The sequence below is a fragment of the Xenopus laevis genome, chromosome 5L (assembly GCF_017654675.1).
Source record: "Xenopus laevis strain J_2021 chromosome 5L, Xenopus_laevis_v10.1, whole genome shotgun sequence".
NCBI lineage: Eukaryota > Metazoa > Chordata > Amphibia > Anura > Pipidae > Xenopus > Xenopus laevis.
In genome coordinates this window covers 30,053,149-30,068,886 of record NC_054379.1, presented here as the reverse complement: position 1 = coordinate 30,068,886, position 15,738 = coordinate 30,053,149, and the positions used below count along the sequence as shown (strand labels likewise).

Genomic DNA, 15,738 nt, shown 5'->3' with positions numbered 1-15,738 from the left:
ACCTAATTCCTGAATGTCAATGTAGGGTTTTGCCTTCCACTTTAGTTATTTGGTGGAAAATCAGTGCCCGTGTCAAAAGTCCATTGGATCAAAATGAATGGGGTTACCTTTTAACCCCTGATGCACCAGGACTGTGTGTTGTAGAAGCCACAAAGCTCCTGAATGAAATGTTTCATCGTCATGCACCCTTAAACCCTTTGTGCCTTTCGGAAATGTAACTTTCTGCACTGCGTTTGGGTTTAGCCAGGGGTACATGTGGGAAAGTGACATATAGTCTCAGTGAGAGGTGGATTGTCCCTGAGACATAGATGTAGGACCATGGAATGCCCGTGATGCTATTAACAGAAAAGCTAAAAACGCCAAGAGGGAAGTAGAAAGGAATCATCACACACCAGCCGCTCTCTTAACACATCGACATTCACAAGTAGTGCTGAGAGGAAGAGGATAAAGAAGCCATTAAACTGAGATACTTGGAAACTTTGCACCTGCCCAAAAGCCAGTTTGGAGCTTCAGTTAATAACATATTTTTAAGTGCCAACATGTAACAGAAAGCTTTATATATGAAACTGCATTTACCCCAGGTATGAATAGGGGCAAAAACACTTCTAAAAGTTACTGGTTTCCCCTTTGTAACCTGCAAAGCAAATTTAATTCAAATCAGCTTTCCAATATTCTTAAAGGGGTTGTTTACCTTTAAATTAACTTTCCATATGCATGATATTCTGATATTTTTTATTATTTGTGCTTTTTGAGTTATTTAGCTTTTTATGTGGCTGCTTTCTAGTTTGCAGTTTCAGCAATCTGGTTGCTACGGTCCAAATTACCCGAGCAACCATGCACTGATTGTGAATAAGAGACTGGAATAAGAATAGGAGGGGGCCTGAATAGAAAAATGAGCCATAAAAATAATTATTAAAATAAATTAATTAATAAAATAATAAAATAATATTAAATTGCAGCCTTACGGCACATTTGTTTCTTTTAGCTGGGTTCAGTGACGACCCTATTTAAAAGCTGGAAAAAGCCAAATAATTCAAAAACTGTATAAAAGAAAAAATGAAGGCCAATTGAAAAGTTGCTTAGAATTAGCCATTCCACAACATACTAAAAGTACTCCTTTAATACTGGAAAAGCTGATTAGATAATCTTCTAGCAATTGCACAGACAGATAACATTAAAATCATTGAAACGTGTTAATTAAGAATATTTAGCATTTTGCAGTTATCTCAATGTTATCTGTCAGCTTATTTGCTACTGAAATCAATATGTTTTAGCTATTATAAGCACTGTTGCTCCTGACTACATGTACCATTAACACAACATAGCAATAGCACTTCTCTAGCCAAGACTCTACTTGCCACAATGCCTTGCACACTTCTGTCTCAGATAGGGATCCCCTGAATCCATTATTTTAGGATTCGGCTGAACCCCGTATCCTTTGTGAAAGATTCGGCCAAATACCAAACCGAATCTGAACCCTGATTTGCATATGTGAATTAGGGAAACTATAGAGTAAAAGAGTAAGAAAATGTTGACTTCCTTGTTTGGATTTGGTCGAATATGAATCCTGTGAAAAGGCGGCACCCCCTTGGGGCCCGTCGGAGCCGCAACAGTGGTTATCGCAGGTGGCTGGGCAGAGGGAGATTTTACAGCTTGCACGATTCATTGGGGGGATCAATGCATTTTCCGAAGTCGCCCCGAAGCTGCCTCACGAGGAAACTTTGGGCGACTTCGGGAAACCGAAGCGATTTGAGTGCCATCCCAAGGCATTTCGGGGAAATGAGTCGCCCGAAGAAGAGGAGGATTGTCGCTGGGTGACTACTCTCCCCAAATCTGACCGTGTGCCACCACATGTAGTCAGGACAAGCAGTAGTAATTGCTTTTACCAATAATATCAAATACTGAAAAGTGGCTTAGAATTAAATTTGCGGTCATTATGCAAAATGTTATATTTTGTTTACCACCCCTTTAAGGTATTGCCCTGTTTTCTGAAATTCTTAGCTAAAACTTGCCCTTTAATGTAGGATAGTGCAGCATTGGTTGATTTGATCAGAGTGGCACTAGAAGCGGCTGTGCTGTTGATTCAGGGATTATTGGAAGCATGGATGATGTTCTCGTTTGTCAGTTCTTGTGTTTCTTGCCACTTTCTCCCCTTTGTTGACATCTTTGCCATTGGCAGGTCTGAGCCGTGTTTACCTTGGCTAACGCGATCCTTATATTAAATCTCAAAACAAGAAACACTTAATAGATATTACAAACAAGAGGAAATGTACAGCATATTATGTAGTATTAAGAGATACAACACTTGATTTATTACTTATGTCAAGTCCCATAAGGCTCCTGGAATGTTTATCCAACTACTGAAAACCATAGGGGGGAGGGGGTGGTGTCAGTTCTTCTGGAAGCCAAAAAAAGTCTGAATTTTTTTGTATAAACAAAACCCAACATGCAATGTGTAACGTGTTCCTGTCTGTTTGCTCTGCGCCATACTGGAAATATTTTGTACAAACAATGCAATTTTCCAATTTTATTAAACTGTTATAACCCAAAGCCGTCGCCTACAATGGCCCTCTTCATCCTCGGCATACAGATCAACTTCAAGCTACTATAAAAATACTTATCCTATTATCCAAATGTGTTAGCTTGGCTAAAATGGCACTTTATCATATCCTCGCAGCCATGGTTTAATGACGCCTTAAGCTCAGCTATGAAAGGAAAGCTTTAAAAATGGGGCCTCTTTCACACTGCGGGAGAACACTGATTCCTAACAAAATATCTCTCCCTGATAGGCTCATTAATCTTTACTGAAATATTTACTCAACTTAATATGTTATTCAAAGGATCTTATTTTGCAGTTGATATGCCTGTACCATAATATATGGCCGCAGAGCAGTATAATAGCATATGCCTGTATAATAATATAATAGTATGTGTCTATATAATAGTATTATAGTATAGGCGTGTATTGTAATATATAGTTGGATAATAGTATTTGCTTGCATAATAGTTTATACCTGATTCTATTATATGCCTGTATACTAGGGGCGGTTGGTTGGTGCATAATGTAGTTCCACCATATAAAGTGGTGGTTGCTCTTAAAGCCTTTAATGCCTGTATGATGGGTGTAAGAATCTAGAGCAGTAACATGGCACCCATTGCTTCCAGATGGCTATAAACTATTACTCCCAGCAATTCCATTTAGGCTTCAAGAGAAGCTGGAATTTCTTCATCTAGTCATTGCCTGTATGGCCCCCATGGGAGGTGGTTCCTACAGACTGTCCTGTAATCGCATTGGATTGCTGTCAGTCTATCCAGGCAGAAAATATCTGGATATCGTTTAGGTGACCAATATCATCCAGTATGTCTATCCACATGACATATCATCCATATGTCCATCCACAGGGAATAAACATGTTTTTTTGTAATGAAAATGGGCCACAATTATGAAATAAAATGCAGGGAAACAGACTTAAATCTGTGAAATGCTCCCATTGAAATACATTATAACATGGTCATTGTACCTCTGGCCCCCATGGGAGGTGGTTTCTACAGAATGTCTCACTGGATCCTGGTCAGTCTATCCAGACAGAAACATCTGAATAGGGCTTAGTTGACCAATATCATCCAGTATGTCTATCCACATGACAAATCATCCAATATTTCTATTCAATATTGGGCAATGTAGGTGGTCAACAAATAATGACACTGCACAAGTTTGTCATTTGAACAGTGGGCAGAGAGAAAAACAGTAGTCCAATATGTGCCACCATTTGGCAACCTGGCCAGATGAGCATCTGGCATTTATTAAATAAATTGCCAACTTTTATTATATTATGATGTTACTGGTCCTTAAATACTTTCTTTTATAGTATCATCTCTTGGCCGCACTGGGATTGAGCCATGCATTATTGCCACATACCTCTCTATTGTGATAACATTCAGCAACTGAATAAATAAAATCTGTTATTTTCTAACTTCTTCCAAAATCCCGTTCCATTTGGGAGTAAGAAACCGTTGGAGGAATACGACGACAGATTTTGTTGTTCTAATCAGAAGGACGAGTGCAAATATGCAACATACGTGACTTATTCCCTTTATAATTGCTGAGTATATACACGGCATGCATTTGTTTGCACCTTATGGTGTGGCATTGATGTCCATTAATACATAGTGCTTCTGCCCACATCTTCACTCCCATGACTCCCATTGTACATCATTCTTCTTGATGGCCGTAATGGAAAAAGGAAGAGGAAACTCCCTTCTTGCTCTCTGTCTATAGCATAAACATTCTGCATAATGGTGTGGCTATAGATTTTATCATCCAGCTCATCTAGAATGGCTTGCGTTTCTTCCCCTTTCATGGCTACGCGCCATATGCCACCGCTCGATAATATGTAATCTAAATAATTTAACACTACACTTCACAGAGCTACATACATATTTTTATTCTGAGAGTTTCAAGTGGCTAATGGGTGGATATAAACAGTTCAGTGGCTGATTTAAACATTCTAATAGTATCGGTAAGTCCTCTAGTGATGCCCTCTGCATTCTGTGGCTTAAGCTAATGATGCCAATCAGACGATGATGACAGCAGAGAATGTTATGTTCCTGCGTTGCACTCCTGCCCAGTAATTTCTATTTACAAAAGAGCCCTAAAAGAGTGGTAATGAGCCATAATATTTATTCTGGGCTGTGTAATATGGTGTCTGTATCTTATGGCTGAGCAAACTGGACAAAAAATAATAGTTCTAGGAACCTAGTCATTAAATGGATACTGTCATTCAAATATAAAAGGTTTCCTGTGTGCCAGGAAAATAACGCGGCATTGTAATGGAAAAACGGGACTTATTTTAGCTATGTGCAGAAATGATAGGCAATCTGGTGTGGGCGGTTGTATATTCTGGTACTAAAGTGACTGTCTCTGTTTCCGTCTTGGTTTAGGATAAGGATCCTAGATACTGAATCAACATCAGAAAAGTAGTCTCACTAATGCTGGTCTCACACGGGTAGACTTTCGGTGGGTTTGATCAATCAGCTACCTATGAATGGATAAATTGAACTGGCAATTGATCATCCAACATGCTCATTGGTGACCCACAAACATCTACCAGTGATCATACAATTGGGACAGAAATGTCTTTTATGGAGGATATTTGGCCAACTTTTAGTGGTGCAGCAAGAAGTTAGAGCCCCCCTTTTACCCTATGGTAAAGAGTGCTGCAATCCATAGCAGCTTGTGAGTTTGTTGTTTACAACGTTATTCTCTACCAGCTATAGACTGTAAGCTCTGCAGACAGTAACCATTTTTCCCTTGTATCATCTGATGTCAGGCACTTAAAATGTGATGTATCTGCATGCTTATCATTTATTTACATCTCTTGTACCATTCACAGCACGTCCCTTGTGAGTACAATAAATGCACTGCAAGAAGAGTTGAGCGCTGCATAGTTTAGTAACACAGTATAAATAAAAACATACATACAAGGGCAGTGATGACTTCGGCCAACCTTTAGCTCTTCCGTTGCGCATATTTTCATCCTTGTAACAGAGAGCATTCAGTAGATAAGCGGGAGAGGTAGGAAATATGATCTAGAACAAATAAATCTATAAATGAATAAAAGTCAGATCTTGCCTCAGGACTATTTAAGGCTGTATTTAGCATTAAGAGATAAGTTCAGAATATAACGGTGCAGTTACAGTATTGCTTTATGGGTTACAGGAGCTCAGTGCATAAACTACTGCATGGCTGAACCCCTTTGGTTTATTATAACCGTATATTTAAAGAACGGGCTCGACTAGGCACAGTTTAGTACAGTGATCCCCAACCCCATCATGTTGCTCTCCACTCCGATTGATGGTGCTCAAAGAGGGTGCCCATTTTTAAATTTCTGGATTGAAGGCAAGTTTTGGAGACACAAAGACACAGGATTACTCCAACAGTGCTCCCTGCAAGGTAGCAGTCCACACTGGCTAGCAATTAACCCATCACAGCCCTTATTTGGAATCCCCAAAGTTTTTTTTCATGCTTGTCTATCTACTGAACAATTTATACCTTTGTGTGTGGCTCATGGGTAAAAAAGGTTGGGGACCCCTGGTTTAATATCCTCACAGGGCATTACAGAAGGATCACAAGTAACTGCATTTTAGCAAATGATAATTAAAGGATTCATTTTGAGAGAAAAGCAGCACTAGCATAAGTCACTATTATAAAAAGCCAGTACTTGATTATGTGTGTAGGATGCATCTGTATATCATTAATTTGAACTAGAAACACAGCAGTAATTGCACACTACATGCCTTTATGAGCCTTCCAATTTTGAAGGATACTAATTGATAAAGAAAAAGAAGAAAATAACTTAGAGGCTATGGGATATCAGTCAGTGGCTGGCTCATTGATGTTAGGCTCCTACATCAGGGATATCAAATCTCCAGTTATTAGTGAACGCTATACTCCAAACTGTAATTAACTAGTACAGTTTTTTTTTTTAAAAGGCCCATAGACAGGTAGATAGATCCAGCATGGTGTATTGCTGCTTTATCTGAAATTAAAGGAACAGTAAAGGTGGCCATACACGGAGAGATCTGCTCGTTTGGCGATGTCACAAAACGAGCGGATCTCTCCCCGATATGCCCACCTTGAGGTGGGCAATATCGGCTGATCCGATCGTGGGCCCACCGATCGGATCCTAACGATAGGTAACAGGTGGTCGGATCGCGGGACCGCATCAACGAACAGACGCGGCCACGATCGGACAGGATTTTTAGTCCCATCCGATTGACATCTGGCCGACTTTTGGCCAGATATCGAACGGGGAAGCCTGTCGGAGGGCCCCATACACGGGTCAATAAGCTGCCGACTCGGTCTGTCGGCAGCTTTTATCGGCTTGTGTATGGCCACCTTTACATCAATAAATAAAAGTGCTTTAAAGTAATAAAAATATAATGCAGTGTTGCCCTAGCACAATCTATCAGTAGAAAGGGTAATGAGCTGGCCTTACATTTATAGGGGGATTTACTAAAAGTTGAATTTGTCTAATTTTTTATTAAAACAAAAATCAACCTAACCTCCATCCACGAATTTAACTCGTTTATCAAAATATCACCTCTAAAAAGCACGAGAAAATTCTCGACAAAATTGTGTGACAATTCAAATCATACAAATTTTGTAGCTAGTGTATCTTCCGATTTTTTGCATGGGGTATGATAAATCTCAATAAATTTGAGATTTTTTTCCTCTAAAAATTCGAGTTTTCCCCTTTAAAAACTTGACCAGAAAAAATAGAGGTTTAATAATTAGGCCCTTACTGTTAAAATCATCTGCCCAAATGATCAGGAAAATAGATGGTCATACAGTGTCTGTTCACTCATTTGCTATCAGTCTGTTTGGTCTGTTGGCTGAACGTTTGAGTGATCTATGGGGTTGGCCCATGTACGGCCGCCATTAGTTTAACTTATATTGTGAGTATATTAGTTGTCAACGGGGCATTCCATGACCATATAAAGGCACAAGGCCTCAGGATGAGTCCCTTTATTTAATTCATGAAGCTCTGGTTGACTTAAGCGGGTCATATATGAGCAAATTTAAGTTGCTGGTTCAGCCCCATTAAAGCAAGGCCTATAAGACCAAACCCCATAAGACCAAAACCCATAAGACCAAGTCGACATCTTAACTGCCCCTGATTGGGCACCCCAACTGCCTTCCAAACATATATGTGTCTGAAAATCATCCAGATATCTATCGGGCAGATTGGAAAATCCTGTTGGGCAAGGACCACATTGACACTTGATGTGGTCCACTCCTGAAAGGTTTGTATAGGCACCATATTGATCCTATCATTAGCCTGGGGCCAAACTACTAGACCAACTTGATTTGGCCCAGCATTTAGGTGGACAAATTGAACAATGTTCACCAAATGTTAATAAGTAGGGCCATCTTTAGTTTCAGTAAATTGTGATATCATGAAGCCTTGATTATAAATGATGACAACATTAAGCATTATTTATAAGGATATATTTTAGAGGTGGCTTCTGTTTATTTTTACAGTTGTTACACAAATAATATGCCCTACTTTGATGAACCTTTACCTCCTCCACCACCAGGGGCCCTTTTGATGCGGGGGTGCCCAGATAAAATTCCTTTTCTTTTTTCAACATGGCCTTGTGTTATAGAATGTAGAAATTAAACATATGGGTTAAGTGAGTGTAGCACACCATTTTGATAAACTAAGGTGGAATTCAACATTTCCTGCATGAGTGCTTGTATAATGTGGCAATAGCTGTGAGAAAAGAGGAGCCGAGCATCTCAGAGCAAACACAATGAGAATGCAATGAATCGGAATGCCTCACAGATCATAGCAGAATCAGAATTTCCAGCAAGGAAAATCTTTTCATGGTGAATTAAGTGGTGGAGGAAGAAAAATGGTGATGAAAAAGAGAGGGGGAAAAAAAAGAAAAAGAAAGGTGCAGATCACAAACGCTGGACTCAGGGCGCACTGCTAAGGATTTAAGAACCTTAGCTAAATCTATGCAGAATAGAATGTGGAAAATTGAATTTACTCAACAATTAAGCATTGAATTAATCTACATCCCTGCTCGGCAGAAACGTGTCTGTGCAGGGGGGGGGGACCGAACAAAGCTGAATAAATCAGCAGAGCTCATTAAAAGATAGTGAATATATCATGTTTGTTGTGGAGAAAAAAAAAAAAGAACACAGTTGCCCGCGAAACAAGATGCACTTCTTCAGTTATATGCCTCGTTCTCACCCAATCGTGCTCTTAATCAGATTAATCAACACATTTTTCCTGAGCTTAGGCTGCTGCTCCATATTTTAGCTTGTTATCTCCAGATTTTCTATTAATTACAAGTCAGATCACCAGTAGTAGGGGACAACATAAATAGAATGTGCGTGCCCTGGAGATGTCACTCCTCAGATCTGATGCATCCCAGGAGTCTCAGGGGTTTTGTGCAGGCCTCCCACATGCCTTGCCGCTCTTTTGTTCAATTACAGTTAATGCAATAGTTTGCCATTTTCTTCTTCTAATTATATTTTCAAGTGGGATTTGTCACACATAAAAAAAACATCCTTTTTACATGTTGAGGCACTAGGGCTTTGGGCCTGGCATTGTGTGTCCCGCGGGTGCTGTACCATTATTTCGGCAGAGCTCTGAATAAACAAGTTCCCCCCTTTTGAAAGTGCAGTTGTACAAACTGAAAATGTATGCATTAACTGTTTGCATTCTTCGCATGTGTTCCAGATTACCCCCCTTACAGCATACTTCTGGCATGCTAGAGGGAGCAGATTTGTTATAAAACATTTCCCCCCCCCCACCAGCCCTCACATCTCCCTACCAGTCACTGAATCACCAATACAATTGACAGTGTTTAGAATATCCCTGAGACTTTCTGGGTATTCTATCCCAGCGTAAATACTGAGACATATAAGGCCCGATCAAGATGAAAAAATAATACCTTTAAAAAAAACTATTTACTTTCTGGGTATTCTATCCCAGCGTAAATACTGAGACATATAAGGCCCGATCAAGATGAAAAAATAATACCTTTAAAAAAAACTATTTATAGAAGTGCTGAAGTAGGGAAGTACCACCTGGCACATCTTTTGGGCTTGTTCCTCGTGAGTGCGTTAACCCTTTCATTGTGATCAAATAGGCCCCACTGTTTTCAAATACTAAATAATTTGTGACCATACGTTGCAGGGAATAAAGTAGCAGTGTGGTTGAAATAAAAGGTAACGGGGCTGGAGAGCGCAGGGGGAGAGCTGTTCCATTATGCATGCAGGTCTGCGTAGGATGACCAAGAGGCTCACTCAGAAAAAAAATAAAAAGCTTGTACTAAAAGCTAATTAAAATCTTTTGGAGTGATAAAAGGAGATTTGGGAGGAGTGTTACCCTGATTGTTTTCTCTAAGAATTTAATTTACAGCCATTTTTCCCCATCTGAATGTTACTTTCAAATTCAGCCAGTGATAAGAACTAACATCTGTTTTGTGTTCAATAGTACAAGAGAGCTCTGCATGGGGCTGAGAGTACATAGACCATGTGAGGCCATTGTTGTTTTGTCCCCATGCCTAGCCCATTTGCCACATACCATCCGGCAAACAGCTGACACATATTGGCTATTATGGACCTCGGCCTAATTGTGTCCCAATCTGAAAAGCTCTTCTATGCTTGTCTTGTGTGATGTATCAGAGACTAAGACTATATAAACCGCGCCATCAAAAGACCACTCTCATTTTTGCATTTGCAGAGTAACAGACTGCTCTGCCAGAGGGGTTGTTGATGCTAAATATATAATCAGAATCTAGTAGCTTGCTATTTGCTCCTTCGCCGGAATGTTTCTGTTTTCAATGGTAATTCAGCATGCAATTATGAGATATCCTTGTACGTTAGCGGAGTGAAAAAAACCGCGAATGCAGATGCATTTGGCAGCTTTCCTTTTTAGATTTGCACATTAAATTGGTTCTTGTTAAATATATGCAAGAATGGTGTTAAGAAAAGAGTTTTATTGAATTGAATCATTGAATTTCCGCAGCCTTCCTGGAGCAGAGACCACGACGACACGGCATCGACTCGTTCTGGGGGGACGCCTGGACCTTCTAGTGGTGGCCACACATCCCATAGTGGGGACAACAGCAGCGAACAAGGTAGGAAGATGCCACATATTCTTTATATTTTACTTTGCTCATGTTGATCACAGATAGTTGTGTTGTTTTACAAGTTTCCTGATTTAAACAGAACAGAATGATCTGATGCACACATGGCACTTTGTGTCAGCAAGAATAAATAATAGTCTCAATAGACTCAAATTGCTTCCCATTACACTTAATGAGAATCGCTAAGGTTATGCTACACGCGAGCCACTATTGCCTAATAATATCAAGAGGTGCTATGCTCTTTGGCAGAGATTTGCTCACGAAATGCCATAAGCTCTTGGATTTCCATTATCTGAAAATGGAAGTGAAACAATTCTCTTGGGAAATAATATAGTGTTAACAAACAAAGTTTCTGTAGAGGAGAAAGCACCTTTCTTCTTAAATTCTGTCCTTTAGTATTAAAGGGATACTTTCAAGGGAAACAATGTTTTTTTCAAAACGCATCAGTTAATAGTGCTGCTCCAGCTGAATTCTGCACTGAAATCCGTTTCTCAAAATAGCAAACAGATTTTTTTATATTCAATTTGAAATCTGACATGGGGCTAGACATTTTGTCAATTTCCCAGCTGTCCCCAGTCATATGACTTGTGCTCTGATAAACTTCAGTCACTCTTTACTGCTGTACTGCAAGTTGGAGTGATATCACCCCCCCCAGGAGCCTAACAACAGAACAATGGGAAGGTAACCAGATAGCAGCTCCCTAACACAAGATGGTAGATCTAAGAACAGCACTCAATAGTAAAATCCAGGTCCCACTGCGTCACATTCAGTTACATTGAGTGGGAGAAACAGCCTGCCAGAAAGCAGTTCCATCCTAAAGTACTAGCTCTTTCTGAAAGCACATGACCAGGCAAAATGACCTTAGATGCACCTACACAGCAATATTACAACTAAAAAAATACACTTGTTGGTTCAGGAATGACATTTTATTTTACAGAGTGAATTATTTGCAGTGTAAACAGTGTAATTTAGAAATAAAAAATACATCATATAAATCATGATAGAATCCCATTAAAGAGGATATCAAGCAGTGAGATTGAAGTTGCAGTAGAAAGCCAATATGGCCACGTTGGTGGATGATCATGAGTTGTGCTGGAGGTGTTTAAGTGCTGACTGTTCCCTTAATCAAACTTGTGGAATCTTCTGAATAAATAGTTGTAAACTTATGTACACTTGATTGAAATTGGTAATTATGGCATTTAATTTTCTCCTCTTATTTAATTTGTTTGCTCAATATTTATTGTGTTTCTTTTTTTTAACTTATTAGTATTTTATGCACCTTCTACGCTTTGAGTTCGGTTATTGCGCTGGTGCCATTCAAATGAGAGTGAATTTAGGGGCCGCAAAGTTTTTCATTATTTGTGTAACTGCCGGATGCCTTTGCTATAGTTCTTTTGGGGTATCACTATAATACCCTAGAAATATTTGGAACTGTGGGATCTAAACATTTCTTGCCATTTATGGAATAGGCATGATTATAAATATAGCTAAAGCTGTGAAATAGTTTATGTGGCTTTAGGGCTTTAGATTGACTACCTCTAAGCAAATAAACCACCTTTCCTTATGAGTACAACTATGGTTAACGGGTTGCTGGGCACATGCCTACCTTCTGATATTAGTTCTCTAATACTGGGAAATTCTGCCAGGTGTCACAATTCAAGAAGCAGCAAAGGAAAATCTACATTTAAAGTTTTACATTAGATGAACATTTTTTTTAATGGAGCTGTCAAGAGGTACCCTGGTAGTGTTCAAGGCTATAGGGAGCAAGGGTTGGAAAAATAATCCTCGGGTAGCAAAAAAGTCTTGCTTATGTATAAAAAAACATTTTGGGACCACGTAGCTCCAGAATCCTGAGGGAATTCTTATTGAACTGTTTTAAACTAGACATAGGCGCTGCAAATTTATTACCGGGTCTAGTTACCCATAGCAACTCATGAGATCTTTGAATTCCAGCAGTTGACCTGCGGGTTGGTTGCTATGGGTTCCTTCTCCTGGTACAAACGGTGCAATAACGCTGCAATGAGTTATGTATGAGTGAATCAAGAGTTTTCTATTATGAAAGATGCACATATCATAGGTTTTATGATTCATCTGTTGGGCAAATCAAAGAGATTGAAATTGTAAATGTTGGTGAAAGTGTAATGCCTCATGTCTAGAAGATTCAGGGCTGTCCTTAGAGGTAGTAAGTCAAGGGAAACCACTAACGCTCTTATTTTTATTCAACAACCCCTAGGAGTCTTCAGATTTGGAGGCTGCAGGTAGAATAACCCTAATATTAACTGCTACTGGCACCATCATACCCCTGTATTGATACAGCCTCAGTGACATCAGAAAATTGAGAGCAACCCCCTCTGAGATTTGCTACAGGGCCCCACAAAGGGTGCTTATGCTCCCCTAATGCTCTCTGCACTGATTTTCTAGGTTTTAGAGAAGGTTCTGAATTGGAATGGTTCATTGGGATTCAATTGTACAAATGTCTCTGAGACAAAGTCACTTGTGTGAATCCTTTATTAAACTCCAAAGTGCCCAGTTGTGCATAATGCGACTATAGCTCTTAAGCCCCTGCTCTTATTTGCTTGGTGCATTGCTGCTCATATAGATCTAAAAGCATCCCCAGTCGACAACGAACATGTGCAACTTAGGCAAAGTAATGGGGGCTGGGCGCATTTTATTTACTGTTGAGTATTATATGAAAGAAAATGCTGATAGAGCCTCTTTAAGAGATTTAATATTTTAGAAGGTGTGGAAGCAATTATCTTTTGCTCTCTGCACTTTCCCGGCTCTTCCTGAGCCATGTTTTGTGCATAATGTGTTCAGAAATTGCTCAGGAATGGAAGAGGCAAATGAATATTGTTCTTTCTACCTGCAAGAAAGAAGGGCACAAATGGCACGGGGACACTGAATATATAAATAAATAAAGGTTTTATATTCTATTTATTTTGCTTTTGCTATGAGGATAATTTTACCATTGTAAATGGAAGTATGCAGAGAAGGAATATTTTGTGCACTTAAAAAGTTATGCCCTGGCCCAAATATAAATATTGCAGGTTTTTCTCCTTTTGGCACTGTGTTTTATAATTGATGGTCTTGTTCTTTCATAGTCGCATTATACCAGCATGGAGGGTTGTTTCTTAGTGTTCCCAAAAAGAAATGATATTACAGTACGGGATCCATTATCCGGTAATCCAAAAAAGCTCTGAATTACGGGAAGTCCATCTCCCATAGACTCCATTTTAATTATGAATTAATAATTATAAATTATGAATAATGATTCCCCTTTTCTGGTATAATCATAAAACAGTACCTTGTACTTGATCATAACCAAGATACAATTAATCCTTATTGGTGGCAAAACAGTCCTGTTGGGTTTATTTCATGTTTAAATACATTTTTAGTAAACTTAAGCAATGGCTTAACTATAGAGGAAGCAGACCCCCAAGTTGCAGAGGGGCCCGGGTAACAAAGTGGCCCGGACTGTAGGGTCTGCTTCCTCTATAGCTAATATGAAAACCCCCTCCTCCCCAGCCGCTCTCTTACAACGAGGAAGGGGACGCAAGCTGGGGCAGGACATGGGAGGAGTTGGGGCAGGAAGTGGGTGGGGCAGGAAGTTGGTGGGAGGATGGGGATAGGAGTGCGCTGGGCCCCTCTGAAGATTTTTTTTGCAGGGGGTCCAGACACACTCTAGTTACATCACTTAACTTAAGGTATGGAGATCCAAATTATGAAAAGATTTCTAAAACAAACCTGAAAGTCAATTTGATCTTTTTTAATGCAATCGCACCATTCTGATCCTTTACGTTTAATACAAGGGAAGTGAGGCAATTAAAACACCATAAAATACCAAGGGAAGGAAATAAAAAATGCAAATGCCTGAGCTTTATGATCTACAAAAAAATGTGCTTCTTGGAGAAGATACTTTGTTCTTGCCTCCTAACTCTTTACTCTGTCGCAGTAATTGTCCTATGTGCCACTATATCACTGCACCAAAGTGATTTCAGGGTGTTTACTTATTTCTTTTTTAAGGCAGGAGATATGTTTTAAATGCTTTTTTTTGCTGGGCCATTATGGCATCTCTTTTATTGTTCATGTAAGAGCATATGGTTAATTTTCTCTAAACCAAGCTACTTCTCCTGTAAGGGTTTTTGGAAGTCAGCAGGAGTCAGTGTATGAACAGTAGTTGGCTAAATATTTCAACCATGAGTTCAGCCTCCTTGGCACTTCAAGGCTTAGCAATCATTAAGGCTGCACTGCATGGGGATGTAACTGTGCATGGGGCTAACCTCTGGGCCTCAGGGTAGCCTCTGGGACATTTTCTTTACGTTGGGATGTTGTCTATACATATTTTTATGCTGAGCTATTTAGGTGGTGACGGCTTGTGCCCCATTGTTTTATAACATGGCTAACTTTTTCATCATGGCAAGTCTGAAAACAAAATCTGGAAACAAATGTGCATCTCACGAGTTTATAATAATCATGTGTTTGAGTATGACAGAGCATAAAGAACAAATTATTGCAAGATATGGAGCATTGAAGGGGGACTTTTACTCTTTGTGCTGCCTCATATGAAGGATGACTCATAGGCAGGGAGCATCTTGATGTTTACCTGTAGATATCCTGTAGTCAAGGGGGTGCACCACAGGACCCCAGTCACAAGCTGAGCATCTTATTGCTTTCTGCAATATGTTAACCCAAGGGGGTCTGATATTCAAATCTACGTTCATAAATAGTAGCCCATACAGTAAATACGGCAGGGCCAATGATTGCTTGGAAGGCATATTGAATTCTGTAAGCGGTAAAAAAAACAAAATCCACACAGGTATGGGATCCATTATCTGGAAACCCGTTATCCAGAAAGCTCCAAATTATGGAAAGGTTGTCTCCCATGGACTCCTGGTATATTATCCAAATTTGGAAAAATGGTTTATTTTTTCTCTGTAATAATATAACACAGTACCTTTTACTTGAGCTAAATGAAATATTATTAATCCTTATTGGAAGCAAAACCAGCCTATTGGGTTTATTTAATATTTACATAATTTTCTAGTAGACAAAGTATAAAGATCCAAATTA

General features: G+C 39.4%; 1 protein-coding gene across 2 annotated transcripts in view; it reads left to right on the top strand.

The window, feature by feature from the left end:
- The window catches only part of meis2.L (Meis homeobox 2 L homeolog), a 133,428-nt gene that overhangs the window by 23,431 nt on the left and 94,259 nt on the right, over positions 1-15,738 (top strand). For both annotated transcript variants that reach the window (XM_018262812.2, XM_018262813.2), the window contains exon 7: positions 10,548-10,659. In XM_018262812.2, coding sequence (XP_018118301.1) covers positions 10,548-10,659 — 112 coding nt within the window. The remainder of the gene's footprint in view (positions 1-10,547; positions 10,660-15,738) is intronic.